At 43.2% G+C, this 18,813-nt stretch overlaps 2 protein-coding genes across 2 annotated transcripts; one reads left to right on the top strand and one right to left on the bottom strand.

The window, feature by feature from the left end:
* Positions 1-1,649: 1,649 nt before the first annotated feature.
* susd2 (sushi domain containing 2) lies at positions 1,650-15,318 on the bottom strand. The gene is given in 18 exon segments (XM_062380568.1): positions 1,650-1,991; positions 2,101-2,197; positions 7,939-8,115; positions 8,660-8,844; positions 8,846-8,909; positions 10,066-10,227; positions 10,679-10,831; positions 11,217-11,267; positions 11,800-11,928; positions 11,931-11,948; positions 11,951-12,015; positions 12,068-12,153; positions 12,688-12,889; positions 13,296-13,356; positions 13,359-13,585; positions 13,587-13,626; positions 13,728-13,875; positions 15,265-15,318. Coding segments are annotated over 18 exon segments (2,175 nt in total). The 3' UTR covers positions 1,650-1,735.
* Positions 15,313-18,545, top strand: si:dkey-174n20.1 (uncharacterized protein LOC796174 homolog). The gene is made up of 4 exons (XM_062381426.1): positions 15,313-15,727; positions 16,628-16,870; positions 17,342-17,644; positions 18,098-18,545. The coding sequence occupies exons 1-4, from the start codon at positions 15,607-15,609 to the stop codon at positions 18,355-18,357; spliced, it is 927 nt and encodes a 308-aa protein (XP_062237410.1). The 5' UTR covers positions 15,313-15,606; the 3' UTR covers positions 18,358-18,545.
* The last annotated feature ends 268 nt before the right edge of the window (positions 18,546-18,813 follow it).

The following is an 18,813-nucleotide window of genomic DNA, read 5'->3' as shown; positions in this document are numbered from 1 at the left end:
TGAACTTTGATGGTTAAAACTCAATGATTCAAGTGATTTCAAAGTTCAGCACTAATCCTGAAACCTTGATTTATTCTGGATTAGGTGATAATACTTTACTTTATGAATTGAAGTCCTGATTTTCAGACATGCAAGTTAAAGAAGTTTCCCTGAGACTTCACTTTGATAAATGCGTTCCCTCCCCCCTCGCCAGGTTCAAACAAAGCCCCCCCTTGACCTTCTTCATGTGTCACAGAGCAGAAGTGCAGTAGACGTGATGGTACACACACAAACACAGACCCACATCTGATGGTGTAATGACTTTCCTGCTGCTGTGGTGAGCTGCCAGTCGGCCTGTCGGAACCTGCAGAGTAACCCTAGATGTGGAAAGTACCCCTGCAAGTCTGAGTCTGACACAACTGAGGCACAGGAGGCCCTGTGCTATCTACCCGCCCCCCCCCCCCCCACACACACACACACACAGACACACACAGGGTTGTGTATGATCACAGCTTCTCTCCTCCAGACATGCAACCCAGACTTGATGTGAAATACAGTAAGACCCCCACAGCCTCCATCCTGCTATGCTTCTGATGTTCAGGAAGAATCGTTGTCCGCACTTGTTGGGGGGGGGGGGCAATGTGCAATGTTTCTTCTGTGTGTCCATGCATGTCGGCGAGACGGCTCACACTCAAAAATGTGTTAGATTTCATTTCACGCATTTGGGCTACTGTATATAGTGTGTGTGTCCTGGCTGTGTTTGTGTGTGTGTGTGTGTGTGTTGTGGGTTTCCATGTGTATGAGGACGTCGTGTCGGAGACGTCACCGTCCTCACATCTGCAGACCCCCTCTCTCTCTCTTCACACCTGGCCTCCCGGGATCAAGGCTTCAGGAGAGGACAGGTGTGCCGCTCTCCTCATCGACTCGAAAACACGACAATTTCATCGAGCGCTCGCCCCGAGTGCAGCCGGGAGCGGGAGGTGATTCTTTTCTTCTCCCCTGCTGAAGCTATAGAGGGGGGGTAGCCCCAAACAAAGTCTATATGAGCCCATAAAACAGGCCTTTAATTTGCCGGCATACGCCCCAGGAGCTCGAGCTGCCGTTAGCCTCCTGCTCCTCCGCGATCACAAGTTTGATCCCACAGGGTAAAACGGGATTCTGTGGTTTGCTCAGATCAGAAGGAGAGAGGATGAGTAACGGTTAAGAGGCCAGGAGGACATCTTGGATTTCAAACAGGGCAGGAGGGATTCACTGCCTTTGTGTGCGTCTGTGTGTGTGTGTGAGTGTGTTTCTTTGTTGGCGCTGCACAAAGGTTTTGACTACTGGAAGGAAATGGGAGGGAAGGACCTCTAGGTATATACTAGTTTTCACAGGATAATAAGTGCCTCCTGTTTTCAACCTATAATCTATAGATCCAAAGAGAGAATGAAAGATGTATGACGGCTGCAGGGCTACTGGAAAAAAAAACACACAAGTCATTCTATGTGTCATAAATCAGAGTGTGTCTGACCTGTGGTGACCTTTGGTGGGACAGAGAGAACAGAGTTCCCCAATTCTGACCTTAAAGTTACAATCCAACACTTCCAGGAAATCAAACCCTGTATGGTACAGTATATGGCTATATTAAATATTACTTGTCTGTAGCATAATTTTACTTGTTGGTGATGGACCATGCAGTATTTATTTCACACAGACAAATACATATGTATATTTGATCTCACCTTTTACTGTAGATTATATTAAACTTTATATCAACTTAGTCTTCCAATCTATTCATGCACGTCTTCGGCAAACAAGTCAAAAAGTTAACTTTAAGTTTCCAGACTCCTCCTTCATAGTCTGGTCGATTCAAGGTGCTTGGTGCAGTCAGTTCATGTCTATCACTGGTTCCCAGCCTTTTCAGTCTGATGCTTTCTATCACATGTGGACATGACAGCTCTCCAACAGTGAAGCCAACCTGTCTTGATTGCCCCCTGGTGGCTGGCTGCAGGATAGGTATGAGTGGATGGAACCTGGGCCAATTAAGTCCAAACATGAATTTTAGTACTAGTACTGTAGTCACTGTAGTTTTTACATGGAGGACTTGTCTGGTTTCTGTGAGGTGAATCATGTGTGACCCACCTGTCTTGTTTCCTTTTGTGCATTTGGATCATCACTCCCATCACGACCACTGCTGAGATGGAGCTCACAGCGCCGAGTATGAACCTCACACTATCGTCTGCAGAGAATCAAACCAACCCAGCATTAACAACCCCTCTTCCACTTCTTTCATATCTGGATCAATATGAGGTCAACCAGGGAAGCACTGATGTTGGAGGTGAAGGCACGAGGTGTTAACAACAAAAGGAAAAGATCAATCAACCCACATGGTTCCTTTGAACGAGGCATCCATCACAAATGTACCATCTCTGTTGGGTCCGTAAATAAAGGATTTAGGTACCAACATATTTCTAAGTCATGGTGGATGTGGACATCAAGGTAGATGTGTGTGTTTATTAATATGGACGACAAATCTCCACTTCCTTTACAGAGATAAAGTCAAAATATCCTGAATTCGGGTGCCGCCATTTTTCTGCTGTTCTTATAGCATCGAATAACTGACTATAACCAAACTTATGAATGAAAACTTGAACCAACATTGGTGCGATAACAACTGACAATGGCAGATACGAAAAAAAACTATTTGACATGTACTTTTAACCATGTTCCATCCACATGGTCGAGGTTATACTTGTTTCTTAATCAGGACTTATTTGACAACCATATGAATAAGAAATGTGGGAGTAGTTCTCGTCCCTCCATGGGTTTCTCCGGCAGGTCGAGCACTGCTTTCCCACAAAGAGCCATTGTGTTCTGCCAGCATCCATTTTTATAATGAGCAAAAGGATCAAACACAACAAAAACGATACGCTGGCTTCAAAGACACATAATGAGTGGAAGGACTGATATAACCTCCTTTTGATGGATTCTCCCCAGAAGTTGCCTTCACCTTGTTTCCACTTGCTTCGGAAATTTTGCTATCAAAATTAGAACATCTGAAGCTCTCCTTGGGGAATTAGCAATTTCAGTGAAGCAATCTCCGATCTTTTCAGACTATTTCTACAGCGCAGAGAGCCGGGAGTTATTTTCTTAAGGTAAACGCTATAGGGAAGGTATTTAAGTACCGTGGTCCTCTGATGCATTAATTCATCAACATGTGACAAGTGTGGTGGGTGATGTTAGAGACACTGCAGGGTCTGGTTCATTAAATTGTCATCAGCTCTGGAAGAATCACACACAAACAACCAGAAGCACACAGAGCTACACACCAGCCCAACGTGTGCATACGTTCCCTGAAGTGTTCTAACCAATCAGCCCTGGCTTCAGCAGCACCGGCATCAACCTGTTGGATGATGAGACCTTCCACATCAGTGTGACAAGAAGCCCAGAGCACAGGTAAACTGGGAGCGTGTGGAGACCTGACAGCCAACCAGTGTGTACGTTCACCTTCCTGCAGTGAACAAACTGTAGAACTCCAGAGACCAGTCACACTCGGTTTGGGGTCATTATGTTCTGCTGGGAGGGGATGAACACATCATAGGGCTGGACTGGAAAAGCTGAAGATGACTGAGAACTGAACAGTTGTTTATCATCCAATCACAATCATTTGTATCTGGATAGAAGCCATTTCTTTTAGCTGTTACCCCTCAGCCATGAAGGTGTTTTGCAACAACAACCAGGCAGATTTTCATTAAACTTGGTGGAAGGCTGGGACGTGGGTCCGAGTAAGAACCCATAACCTTTTGGATTCGATGCACATGCATTGTGGTGGTCTTTTCTGGTGTTCTGAATAGCTCCTATACAAGTTCGACTTAGGAAACTCGAAAAGTAAAAAATTCTGAGCTCATCTTCAGTTAATCTTTTTTTCCATAGCTCAAAGAGACGATATCCAAGAATGTTTTCATAACCCTGCCACGCCCGCACACCCCTGAGCTACACGCTTATCACAAAAAGCTTTTCTTAAGATTGAGATATGTGTTTTTTTTGGAGCCGAGCTGATATCATCTTAAAATAATTCTGTTGACTTTCCCCCCCCGAGTAACAGTGTGTCTCTGTGTAAAGCTACTGTTGTCATCTGATACACGCGTCTCACCCCGGTTGACATAATGTGACGGGTTGAAATATTCCTGGAATTCAAACCACGCGTCCGACGGTGAACTACATCGAATGTTTCATGTACGAACCAAACACGCTGCATGAACCCACTCCTGAACCCAAAGAGCCTGATGGAACTCAAACGACTCCTCGTCTCTGAACCTGTATTATGACTCCATCCCTCAGACCCAGACTCTCTCAGAGGAGTCGGGTGATGTGAAGTCTACACACGGCAGCGGCTCGGGAAGATAAAGGAGTCCAGAGGAATCAGCCTGCATTCTGGTCTGGGACCCTGAGGCCAGGTGTGTGTGTGTGTGTGTGTGTCTCTGTAAAAGTGTGTTTTGATCCAACCAGTTCATCTTTTTATTCACGTATCAAGTCTTCCAATCTTTTCATGCACGTCTTCGTCAAACAAGTCAAAAAGTAAACTTTGAAAGTCCCGACTCCTCCTTCATCTACAGGAGTCTGATCATCAAGGTGCTTCGTGCAGACGTCAGTTCAAGTCCATCACTGGTTCCCAGCTTTTTCAGTCTGATGCTACTCTATCAGGTGTTGACATGACAACTCTCCAACTGTGACGCCAAACATGTATTGATTGCCCCCTGGTGGCTGGCTGCAGGATAACCTGCCTCCCCCATGTAAGTGGATGGGACCTGGTTCAAAGTAAGAAAATGATAATGGGGGGGAAATGTCCTGATTGACAACTGAAGCTGACTTCAGTTGGTCGAATGCGTGTATTGTCCGGACCAGATAGCACTACCTTTATTATAATATATATATTATTTTATTTGAGACCTTGTACATAATACTCCACTTTTAAGACCTACAATTTATAACAAGTGAAGGAAAAAGAACCATACATGAGAGGTGAGGTAACTCCAGTTGCTAAATACCACTTCGTTTTCCATTGAAGCTGGAAAGGAAGTGACTTCTTCATTTAACATCATCCTGACCTCTAAAGATTCAAACACAAATCAGTCAATGTGTTGAGGCTTGGATGTGAAATGGCTCAGGATCTTGTACGAAACAGATTTGTCATTCAGATTCCAACCTCACCACAGAAACAGCTTTTATCCGATATGTCAATAAGCTGTGCACGAACTCAAAGAAAGCTTTGTTCTCATCTTGTTGCATCTGACGCCGTCGGCTGTCACCTTTTCCTTGAATCACTTCCCTGTGTTCACGAGCCTCCATTAATATTCTGATGCCATTAAGGTGATCATGTTATTGGTATGCATCCCATAAGCATCCTCACTGAGACATAAGGTGCATCCAAGCTGGGAAACGCTATAACACTTCTCAAGTCTCCATGGCCCTTATCAATAACACTCCCAAGGACAAACACCACCCTAACTCACCCCCCCCCCCCCCCCCGACAACCTCGTCCCTCCAGCAGAAGATATTAACATTCATCCTCACGATGCACCACACCCCCCGTCTCAAGTGTGAAGTGGTTAAAAAGCTAACAGACAGGTAGAGCAGCAGGTTCTGATCCACCTCATCAGTGGGTGATGGGAGTTATTCGTGCAGATCTTCACTTTTGATGGACGGGACTTCACCGTCACCTCTGCTGACGGGCGGCTCATTACAGTGACTCAGCAGGGGAGTCAAACTGGATGCCGTGGCATTTGTTGTTTTCAAGCAGCATGTTAGGCTCATCTCCGACTGTGACAACAATCCTGTGGCTGCTCAGGCAACACGTCATGCTGCAGTCATTCATGGGGGGGGGGGGGTATCAGCGAGGGCAGCTCATGCACATTGAGTATTGTGTACATGGCTAGCGGTCCCGTCTGAGTGGCCGAGGTAACAGCTCAAGCAACACCTGCCATTAAGTCCCTCGGGTCATGTTGACAGTTGTTAGCCCTGATGTGCGTAATGAGGGCATCGGAGCAAGTGGGGATATTGTGAGATTGCTAACAAGACCCATTTTTGTGTGTGTGCGTGTGTCTGACTCACGATTGTGTAGTAAAACGATTACAATTTTGTGTTTTACTCTATTGTAGTATCGCAGTTTTTACGAGAATACTTTTCATAATTTGGAAAACCCTTTGTCTTGTACCACATGACACGGATGTGGGCAGGAGTTGTGCGTGAAGGCAACACAAATAAACACGGACAAGAGTGAACGTTACAGAGGAAGTAATTCTGAACAGAAGGACTTAGACTTAGAATTTAGATACATGCCCTAAAATAGTGACCTTTCTTGCATGGATGTGAAAAATCTGACATGGATCAGAAAACTATACGTTGCAAATCATGCTGTGGACCCGTCTCCATGTACATGATCCAAACACAACTCAACTCTGTGACCACTTGTGCAAGAATCATGTCAAACCGTAGAGAGCGAGTCGACGGACGAGAGCCACAAACCACAAACTCAGACGTCACAGGAGGCTTTCGCCCACAGCGCACAACATGGCCAAGTATCATGAAGTTGGAAGGAGACACCAAATTTGTTTTTTGCTAGAAAACTCTCGCTGCCTTTCGTGTATGTGTTGTTTAACCACCAAGCCAAGAGAGAGGTATGTGGGCACATGTCTCTTTTTGTACGTAGATGAACCTTCAGAGTTGAGAAGGATCAAAGAAAGACTAAAAGAGATCATTCTGCTTCATATGAAACATCTCTAAACAACTCTGAACTGGGTCATCGAGTTATGAGACCCGATGTTTACCTAATAAAGGAGCCGGGATCGATTGTGTCCAGCTGTGACCCAGCCGCTTGTAAGATCGGACATATGAAGTCCATTCCTCCCTGATTGCTATCACGAGGAAGTCTCTGTTTGCAGCTCTAACCAGGTCAGAATGGAGGAGTGAGGTGAAGCCATGAAGAGCTGGAAGTTGAGGTGGATCTCAAGGTTTTTGTTTCCCTGCTTCCTCTCACTTCACTTTATGTGATATACTTGCAACTAAATGATTTAAGATCTAATTTCATCCAATCTTCCTGACACTGCAATAAGGAATCTTCACACAACACAGTGGGATGGCAGGAGGCTTTAACCTGCTCCATCGCAAACACAGATAGGTGGGAATTCAGTGGGAAGTACTGCAGCCTAGTGGCAAAAGCCCAGAACTACACCACATAGTCCATGTTTGGGGTTATGAATGAAACCATTAGAAGGATCTGAACCAGGTGTTTCCATTTACAACCACAGAGCAGCGCAAAGCCAAACCAGGTTCAGAAGTTTATAGCTCTGGAGCTAATGGTCTGAGTGAACAGCCGAGAGCCGCGTCTTTGTTTTAAAGAAGCTGGTTGAGAGGAGGGTTCTGAAAAGCCTGCTCAGTTTTCCCTGGACGATCTGTTTGTTGTTGTGAATAAAGTGAGAGAGTTGTTTATTTGTGTAGTAACTCTGTAGAGCAAAAACAGAACAATGATTAGAGTGATACAGATAAAAAAAAAAGATGCTTTAAAATGCATTTGTGATCCATTTTAAACTCAAACCCTCCACGGAGTCGAGGGTACAGTATGAACCTACTGAAGTATTTCATAGTATCTGTTCTTTTTTTGCAAACACTTTGTTGTTGTGGTTTTAATGTCGCTGCCAGAGGGGAGTAATTTGAAGAATCACACAGTCCTTCTTCAACAAAACCCATGTGTGCTTCATACTGGTTTTGCCCTCTGGGATTTGATTTCTGAGAAAAGAGCTCATGAATGCAACACTTCTCCGCAGCCAACTCAAAGCTCCGATGTCACAGTATCAGCGAATGGCATTGTTTACCGGAATATTAATAGCAGACTGTGACATATGTGATCACAATACACCCTTCCCTTTCCTCACATACACACGTTTATACCATTCAACACAAACAGCCGTTATTAGAACCAACCGTTCAGACAGAAGGGCTGCTCTCGGCTCCAGGTCCCATCCTCCAGACACGTGCGTTGGGTGGATCTGAACAGAATGAACCCTTCATCGCAGGAGAAGCTCAGCGTGTTCCCCTCCAGGTAACGAGTCCCGCTCTTCTTTCCATTCCTGGGTGGGGGGAGCCGGCCACAAGACACCACTGAGGGACAGTCACACATTGAAAAAACAATATTAAAACTACTGTATGGTTTAATAAGTAGTGATACTCAAATGTATTTTATGAAGCATAGAGTGATGGACGACAGGCCGGCTCCCTACAAAGCACAAAGATGGTTTCTGGTAATTTTAGTTTGTTCAAGTGTTTTTGGTTTTAATTATGTTATTTGATGATGAGAGCAAGATGGCAGCATCTGTATCTTGGATATTTTTGGATCATTTCCCAGTAGCTGGAGGAAATGGAGAGGTGTGGTCCATCTTTATATAGAGTCGATGGTGAGAACACGTAACTTTTCAAAACCACTTCATTCAGCTTTTTTGTGGTATCACTTCTAAGATTATTATTACAGATCTCCTTACTCCACCATGCTTTTTGAAGTTTCAGACATTATTTAATCAAAGACAGAACTAACAACACTCATGGACAATAACTCTGGTCTCCTTTACACAATCAAACACAAAACAGACACACAAGTACAAGAGACAACAAATGACGGAACACAGATGAACCTTGTTTCACGTGGTACCTGGCTGCAGGGTGTCCATTAAGGCCTGAAAGTTCCGGTGGGCCCGAGCGTGGAGTTTCCCAGTGGTCAACGTGTCGCATTTACAGAACCGAGCCCCTTCTCCGACGCACGTTGTCACCATGTCTGCCACCAGGGGGTCTTCGGGGGTCTCAGGTGAAGAGAAGGCCGGAACAGACGCAGGGTCAGGGGAAGCTGTGGGCATCCAAGAGGCGCTTTGAGTCGAAAAGGGACGACGTCTTCGGAACTTTCCCTGTGGACAGAAATAAGAGACGGCACCGGGTAAGTTTCTGGTTAGAAAAACAAATGACCTCTTTTAGATCGATCTCAGGGCGTAATACTAGTTGACATTATGAAATGAAGCTGTGCTTATTGCATGAGGAAAGCACATGTAGGAAAACATTAAAAACACATCAAAGAGAAGCTAATTAGAGGGACTGACAAACCAACCTTTACTGAACCGCGATTACTCCTGGCATCAAACATGGCCGACCACATTAACAGTCAAAATAAAATGTGTCTGACCAATGACAATGCTTTCAAAACATTGGAAAATATTATAGATTATTTTTAATGATGAAAAGAGAATAAAAAACTGTAAAGCTGCGTTCAGACATGCACTGAGCTCCAGTTTCCTGAAATGTTCCACAGGGGCTGAATGTGAGAACACAAATGTCCCAGGCAGTTGCTCCGGTTGTTTTCTACAATGACGTGAACGAGATTCAAGAGCTTCTGGTGATGAAGGCAGATACTGGTGCTGTTTGTACTGGAACCAGAACCACAGGGGACATTATTCACCAGCGGGATCGGTGCAGGACACAGACCGTGCTCGTGGTTCTTCTTTTGCTGTCACTTAACCACCACCGATAAATATTTCACTTCCTACAATCCTTAAATTAATGTAAACATCTGTTTGCCTCAGTTGTACCAGAGTAAAACAATTTCAGTCAGAAGAGAAAAAGAAAATTAAAAGTTAGGATACACACAGTAATTACAGCGGAGACATTATCTCGTATGAATGCGGTTTGGCTCCAGCTGTGCTCCAGAGATGTGGTTTCACTCGCACAGTCACAACCACTGATATTTCCCTGGAATCTATTAAGATTAATTCTAAACATGTGCCTGGTTTTTCTTCCTGTGCCCTTTTAAAACATCTGCCAGAGCTTTAGCCAAATGTGGCTGAAATATGGTAATAATCTGTAAAGATACAACAATGGGTACTTATTAGCAAAGTTCAGAATCCCTAATCAGATCAGGTCCTTCTAAACATGCAACGTTCTCTGCACACAAAATCAAAAAGACGGGTTTGAATATTTATGCTGCTTCTAGGGGAGGACTGTTGATTTCAGCCCTGATGAGTGTGATCGATAGATCGAGTTCAGCCGAGTTCGGCGGTGTTTCACACTCACATCCAGTTCCAAAGGAGAAGATTTCCTCCAGCGTGGCGCCGTGTGAGGGGATGACCTCTCCGTGTCGGGTCAACAGGTCATCTGAAGGGTCAGAGTTCATCAAACCGAGGAGACCCCGAGTGACGAACCTCCACGCCGACACCAGAGAGGAACACCACGGTCACAGTGTGAGAACCGGGGGCGAACCAGGATACTCCTACAGAGTCTAGAGGAGATTCAGTTTCAAAGACCTCGTTCTCTTTATGTTCTTACAAAGTAAAATGATTTAATAAAAAACACTGTGGTCACAACTTCACAATACTATGACTAGTACTACTACCAGTACAAGTTAGACTAACCGCTAGGACTATCAGGATACCCCGGAATTATCGACTGGACTCCTGACAAGACGTTTCAGGAGGATTTTATTATGGACTTTATAACTTTGCAGAATTTAGATGCACAAAAAAACACCATAACACTAGAGGAAAGTGGTGAATCTAAACTATAACGTAAAAATATTGTCATCACAAATTTTTCTTCCAAATGTCCACCTCTCCTGTTCATGGGAACAAACTAAACACGGTTTATTCCATGATTCTATGATCATAAAGATTTAAAAGGTCCATCTCACCGTGCAGGTCCATCCATCGCTGCTCTGTGAAAGGTAAGACCCTCTGGTTCCTCAGCACCTGGAGGCGTCGCTCTGCCAGACGCACCTCGACCACATCTGAGCTCCTCTCCTTCATGGCCACCGCTGACAGCCTCGTGGCTTTGGCCGAGGTGCCTTCATGATAGTTACACATCACATTGTTATCTGCAGCATCTTATGTGCAGATGTTTGACTTCACTGATCCAATGGGATGAATATTGACGACATTATCGCCGGGATTGTTCACGTGGCTCATAGCTGTTGTGCAATGCCTGAGAGGAACTTCTAACCAGTAACACTCCACCGCATCTGAGCCTGAGTGAAAACAAGAGGCACCCAAGGACGAGGACAGCAACATGCTCCCAGTGTGTAAACACCTTAAATGCTCTTTGGTCTCAAAGAGAAGGATACAAATAAAATGTTCTCCCAAGAAGGACTCATCCAAACAAAGCTTTCATCTAAAAGTGGGAGGTAGAATGTCACCATGGGGGTGAAAGAGATGATTCAAACATGGACTCACTGTTCTGAATGCTCAGTTCTCTCTCTGGTGAAGACACAAGGTCGAACTCTCCTTCACCATTGCCAGACACCAACAAGGAAAATACACAATACAAATCTTAAGCCTCAGCTGCAGACAGTAATTATTAAACGCCAAATGTTTACATGGAAACCAGAAGTGAGTCTCTTACACAGTCTGTAACATCAACGTAAGATGCTGAGAAAAATGTAACATCATTATTCTTATCCAATATAAATATAGCTTATTACTTATAGCTTATAAAAATAATTTTCTTATCAGTGGTTTTCTATTATGACGTGAAAAATCAATGCAATTTCCCTCCTTCTACTTGCTCATTCATTTTAAGATGTATTTTACCCTCAGGATCAGATTAGCTGAGCAACGACTGAACCAGAAAGCTAACATCAGATAAAACAAGATTACAATGAACGGGTTAATTAAATCTAAACGGGGGGATTATTATTATTATCCTGCTGTGTTCTGAACTGGATTCTTAGTTTAATCTTCTCGTGGGTCCCTGATCATCTCAGAATGTTGTGAACCGTCTATAAATACATTGGATTTGACTTCAAAAGGCTCTCACCAGCTTTCGGGGGCTGGTGGCAGCCGCTGGAGGGTCGATGGTTGAAGTAGATGTGGCAGTGGTCGGACCAGTGGCAGCAGTACTGGAAACTCATGACATCATAGAGCCAGTGGATGTAGCCCGGCACTGTGGTGGTTCCCTGTAAGAAGCGAGCCCCAGTCGTGGGCCCTGTCTGGGCTGCTGCCACCGAAAGAGTCTCCCGTCAGCATCAGATGCCTCCATTTCATCTTTTAAAAACAGGGATTATCTTTCCTCTCATCACTTGTACCTGGCCTGAATAGCTCTGACACAGTGGACACTACCTGGGTGATAAGTACACACACTGCCCGTCTCAATGTCACAGCTGGAGTCAGTCTGAAACAACACAGTGAACACACTCGTTACTCTATCAAGAGGAACTCAAATGGCAAAGATTTTGATAATTGTTTCTGACAATTTCCCTAAAGATTGGTATTTTATTGGTCATTATTATATATGATCATCATTGATTTATATTTGTGTTGTGGACTAAAAAGCAACATCCTGTAGAATTCACATAGGAACTTTTATTTATTAGTTTTTAACATTTTATAGACAAACACCTTCTGTTTTGTTCAGATCTTGTTTCCTTTTGAATTGATTTGCTTTGGAAAGACGCTTAACTCAAGATCTATTAATTGAGTTCCTGATTACATTGCTACTAATCACCTGCTGAAAAGACTTTGTTGAACCAGCAGATTAAATCCTAATTCAAATATTTAAACAACAACCAATTACTTGTGTGTCTTGGCTATAATTTCAGCAAACAAAACACCCGACTTAATGGAGCTGAGGCCTGTTCCAGAGAAAGCCTTCCCCCATAACAGTAACTAGTTTCACTGAAAACAGTAGTTGTATGTTTGTACTCGCATGAAACCTGCCTGCGTCCGCTCGGGCCTGGGCCAGAGTGCAGGGAGAGTCGATGAGCTCACTGAGGAAGCTGGGCTGTTCCTCTTCCACCACGTCCCATTGCAGACACTTGTCCTCGGCCCAGGCAGCAGAGTCGTCTCTGAAGGTTTGCTCGAAGTTCCAGGCCAAGACGTGACCTCTACTCCAGAGTCCTGGTTCATCCCTGTGAGTCAAACAAACATCATTCAGTTACTTTGGAACTTGTCAAAAACAGGCTGATCATAGATATAAAACGTCGATGAAATCAGGAAATAAAGATTAGATTCGCATCACCTATCTGTATAAACAATCTATAACTCAAAAAACACAGAACTTTGGCCATGATTCCAATAAAGGTATATAGCCATGTTGGAAAAAGATGTTTTATATTTTTTTCTTCATGTTTTCTCTTTATACGATATTGTTTCGAACTTTTCAGATTCGAAACACACATCACATCCGTGTTTCTCCTACCCGGGATATTTTAGCTGTATTCCTCAAGTGTGAATAAGTGTAGACGCATCATCCATCTTTACATACAGTCACTGGTTGAGATATAATGTGAAATGATTGATATGTATTATGGTAACCTTGCTCCACCTGACGTAGAACTAGCAGTTATGCGGATATTTCCGATTGGTCCCTCTGGGCCTCAGGGAGGAAGCTGAAGGCCCCACTGTTGACCAGCTTCCTGCCGAGGGAGAACAGGTAGCTGAGCTCAGCCTGGAGGGACGACGATCCGTTCATCGCTGCCTCTGGACTGCGGCTGAACTCTCTGTAGCCCCACAACTCTATGTCGACCTTATCTGCTCCATTCAAAGAGCTGTTCCACGTCAGGTTTAGCCTCCCTGCCACGTCTGGTGTGCCGTAGTTCTGCCACCAGGGTGACTTCAGAAGCAGGGTCTGTTTTACTGGGGTGTACTGAGGGTGACAGAAAATACATCTTAACGAGAAAAACGCATAAATTCAAATGAGAAGTTCAGGAACTGGCAAATTCTCATTTTTGAATTTCAGCCACTGACCTGACAGGTACTCTCCAGATCAGTCAAAGTTGATTCCATCTTCTCAGACGTCGAATGGAATCCAACCCGTCTCATACAGTAAAGGAGAGATACAGTGGGCGTGGCCTTCAGCGTCAATAAACCCCTCTCGTACGATTTCCATTTGAACCTTTAAACAGAGAAAGACAAACTGGAATTCATTAGATTAGATCGCGACAAAACACTTCTGATTTTTTTTCCAATACAACAATAAAATGTGTCTTTACAAATATAAGAACTGTTCACTTATACTCTTAGAAAGGTATTTATTCTATCATTTATTTATCATTGAGGTGGTGTTGAACTGGACACTGAAAGGCATCTCTGCTATCGTGGGCCCCCCCACACAAAAAATACATCTCTGTCCATATCAAGGAAAACTGAAAATGATGGTCCTGAATGTAGAATCTATGATTAATACAACAGTTTACTGGATTGCATCATAGAGCGAACATGTACCTAATAAAGTGAATAGGGAGGGTATTATTCCTACTGTAGACCCATAATAGAACAAACCCCATGATGTTGGGGAGGTAGGTAGATCATTATGTGTTTATGAGTGACCGACACAAACCTGCAGAGAAGACGGCCACCAGGAGGAAGGACGAATCCCAGGATCCTGAGAGCTCGTCCAACCAGCATGGAACTGGAGTGAGGCGTCACCTGGAAACACCACTGGTTGTAGTCTGCACAGCAGCTCAGCAGAGACACACAGGCTGTGAGCAAAAATGAAAGTACAAGCTCAGCATCTACTGTCACTCTCCGGAGTCTGAAATAGATTTTTAATGTGACTCACCAGCTGCTGCATTAGAGAATAATATAAGAATAAATCCACAGAGTGAGATGGACGACACCATGTTTGGGTGTGAGAGAAGAAAATACAGATGTTGCCCCAACACCACCCTCTTCCTGAACTTTAGCTCTGTGTCTTAGGAGGTCTTCTAAAGGTTCAATGTGTAGAATACAGTGATATCTGGTGGTTAAGTTGCATGTTGCAGCTGAATCCCCCTCCCCCTCCCCTTCCAAACATGAGAGAGAACCTGTGGAAACCTTGAGCTGTCATTAAAAATCGAAAAGTGTTTAGTTTGTCCAGGTTGGGCTACTGTAAACATCATGGCAGCCTAGGACCAACTACTGATGTAAATATAAAGCATTTAAATATAAAGTATTTAAATATAAAAGGCTGATTCTAGGGTAAAGAAAACAACAATTTATACAATTTAGATGAAACACACTGGTGAAAACATCACAAGGATTATTATATATATATATATATATATATATATATATATATCAATAGTTCCCTTTCATCTAAATCTTACACACTGAACTTTTAAATATCAGACCACACATTCCCCAAATCACTGATTAACTTATTTATTAACAGACGTCAATGTACTTATTATTTGTATTCTTAGATTGTTCATAAATATGTTACCAGTGCGCAGCTATCAACTGTTTACGTTTTGTTTTAAACTCATTGTGATATAATTAGATTCACTTCTCCCTTAACGCCTACGGGATTCTGACCCCACTCTCGCGATTCTTTGCGATACTTGACCGACGGGCGCATGCGCACTTCCTGTAGCTTTACATCCTGTAGCAGAGAATGAAATAGAGACAGACTTCAAATTCAATTTAAACCTTATTGTTGTTTTTCCTCTTTTCGTCTCAGTCCGGGATCGTGTCCAAAACTTCACTGCAACTTCAAACCCGCAATGGACGAACAGCAGCCGGGGGAAATACGCGTTTCCCATGCAAGCTAACAAGCTAGTTAGCTTTAGCCCCCACTCACAAACAGAGCTTTCAGTAGCTGCTAATAAAGATAGCTAGCAGATATTAGCTAGCACTCACAGGGGAAATGTATTTTCTCTACACCATCATCGCGTCGCTGGTTTGTTTCTTCATCTTGAAATGGATGAAGAAGAGGAGGTGCTGCACCGACCTGAAGAGACTCGACGGGAAAACGGTTCTGATCACAGGTAAACAGATGGAGTGTTAGCAGGTTAGCATGCTACTAGCTAGCACCCACAGCTGGTGGAGTGACAGTAAACACTGAATGTCTTGTTCTGTGTCACAGATCTTAGTGAAACACGTGTACAAGACATTTAATGTGTGTCAGACCCCAATTAAAGGAGATAATACTTCAGGAAGTTTGAAGTTGTTGTGAAATTGACTTTGATTTTGACTGGTTAATACCCATAAACCTTCATTTAATAAATCAAATGAAGGTTTATGGATTCAACTTAAACTGTTAGTGTTTTTTAATAAAACACTAACAGTTTAAGTTGAATTGCAAAAGACTACATTTAAAAATTGGTCATGTTTTCACCAAATTGAGTTCATAATGTCGCTTGGATTTGAAATTTCCAGTTTTGATTCACAAATAAATTTAAATAAACATTTCCTATGACTATAAGTGAAAGATGGAGCTCAGCATCTTCTTTTAATCACTAGAAAGTTTGTTCTTTGGTTTCTGAAGCTGCATCACGTCACTAATACAAAGTTGTTCAGGGCACATGCAACATACTAAAGCACTACTTTGTTAATGGGATCCCAGTTCAGGGAAATACAACGTGTGTGGAAGTTTAGATGTTTCTCTATCGTTTGTGTTTTTCCTTTTTACCGATACCTGGACTTAGTGCATTGGCTGATACTAAGTCCAGAGTTGGTACCAGTGCTCAAGCAACAGATATAGAGTCCAGTAGTTTTCTTGTATACCTGGACAGGGGTGAAAGCATAATGTCCCTGGTGAAGGTAAAACCTCCTGGTGGGTTTGCGGCTGTGTATGAAGACGATGGTCCATGAGGAAACTTGATGAATGACCACAGAACAATGCATTTCAGACTAGTTGTCCTGTTTGTGTGTGTTTTTCTCTGCAGGAGGGAACTCAGGTATTGGAAAGGAGACGGCGGTGGCCTTGGCTCTGAGAGGCGCTCGGGTCATCATCGCTTGCAGGGACGTGGACAAGGCGGAGAAGGCTGTGAGAGAGATCAAGTTTAAGAGTCGCAGTCTCAACGTCCTGCACATGGAGCTGGACCTGGGCAACCTGCGCTCGGTGCGGGAGTTCAGTAAGAGCTTCCTTCAGAGAGAGAAGAGGCTGGACATCCTCATCAATAATGCAGGTGAGGGGGTTAAACCCATATCGCCAAAGAAATAAGGATGAGGGAATCTGTGTTTGTGTTTATTGTAAAGCTAGATGAATGAATGAGCCGGTTTTACCCACTTGAAGATTTATCAGTTTCTGTGTAAATGTGTGTTAAGTAAGAAGATGCCTAAAATTAGGTTTGTGGACACTTAAAAACCGCTTCACCATGTCATTAGACCTTTATGCACCAGAGTACAAGTTAATTTTATAACTCTATGTCCCACCTGGTGTTTATCATTATTACAACTCTATATTTTGACAATGTAAAAGTGTTTAGTGAACTTATTAATGACTTTTACATACATAATACACAACGATCAACAATGTACACTTCTGATAATAAAACAAAGGCATAAGTTTGTTTATTGGTTTGACCGTTATGTATAATCCTGTGGGGACAAGCACGATCAGCTGAAGACCATGTGTTTCCTCTGTTGTGTTCCTGCAGGGATGCCAAGTGTCCTCGACTGGACGGACGACGGCTTCAGCATGTGCTTCGGCGTCAACCACTTGGGTCACTTCCTGCTGACCAACCTGCTCCTGCCTCGCCTGAAGGAGTGTGCTCCCAGCCGAGTGATCACCCTCACGTGCTCCACCTACAAATACCAGAAGCTGGACTTTCAGGACCTGAACTACAACCTGCTGCCCTTCTTCACCTACTGCCGCAGCAAACTGGCCAACATCTACTTCAGTCAGGAACTGGCCCGCATCACAGAAGGGAAGGAAGTGACCTGTTGTGCTGTGCATCCGGGTGAGAAGCTGTGTTTTTTGTAAAATGTAAACACTCAGACATCAATCCCACGACTATGTCAATTTTTGTAGCAAGATGTATGAATTATTCCCTTGGAAAATCATTGGAAATATAAAAAGCAGCATGTTTCATACAGTGTTAAAGAACGTATGTAATAAACTTGGAAGTTGTTCCATTCCTCCACCAGGTTTCGTGAAAATCCTTTCATCAGTTTTTATATAATCCTGCTGAAAATCAAAGAATCAAACTAACAGGCATTATAAACATAATCTCTCTGGCAGAGAAAATTAAGTGTCAAGAAATAAATCAGATCTTTAATTGATAATGAAAATATTCAAAGCCCTAGTTCTGATTTTGTTAAGAGTAATTCAAAGGTGTAATCACTTCTATTAGAGAGACCTCTGACCTCTGACCTACAGTACAGTGTTTCCTGACCTGATCTCTCTGCTGCAGGCTTCGTGCAGAGTGGCTGGACGTGTCACTACTCCTTCCTGTTCCGGATGCTGATGCAGGTGATCATGTGGATGTTCTTTGTGCCGTGTGAGGTCGGAGCTCAGACCGTCGTCCACTGCGCCGTGTCGGACCAAGCTGCCAAACTCAGCGGAGGCTACTTCGTCGACTGCCGCCCCTGCAGCCTGCGGCCGTTCGCTCAAGACGCTGGTGTGGCCAAAAAACTGTGGGAGGCCAGTGAGAGACTGGTGAAACTGGTCTGAGCTGGTCGTTTCTTTAGCTGTGCGTTTTATTTATGGGTCATTTTATTTATTTATTTTTTATAATTATTTCTGTTCTACATGATAAAGATGTAAAGATGTATTATTCCATGAGGTGTTTCAGTATTTTAAGTTTTTTCCATCAATACAACTTTTGAATATGCATGAATAAAAAAGTTTTTTCAACTCTGGGAGAGTATGATGTCATTTAATTGAGTTATATTTTATCCTCCATCATCTACTATCATTTAATCTGAGAACTGACATGGTGATCTGTATCCTAAACATTACACAATATGCATGACACACAAATCTTTATCATTTAAAACATCCCTATTTGTGTTTCTTCTTTATGTATAATTCATAAACACATTTTCTATTTTTGGAATCTCATATTAATGTATGCACAGATCTTTAAGATGTCTATCAGAGCTTTTGTATATCTGCTGCAGTTGCACA

Source organism: Platichthys flesus, chromosome 3, assembly GCF_949316205.1.
Source record: "Platichthys flesus chromosome 3, fPlaFle2.1, whole genome shotgun sequence".
Classification (NCBI taxonomy): Eukaryota; Metazoa; Chordata; class Actinopteri; order Pleuronectiformes; family Pleuronectidae; genus Platichthys; species Platichthys flesus.
Note: the sequence above shows the minus strand (reverse complement) of the source record. Positions and strands in the feature narration are given on the sequence as shown.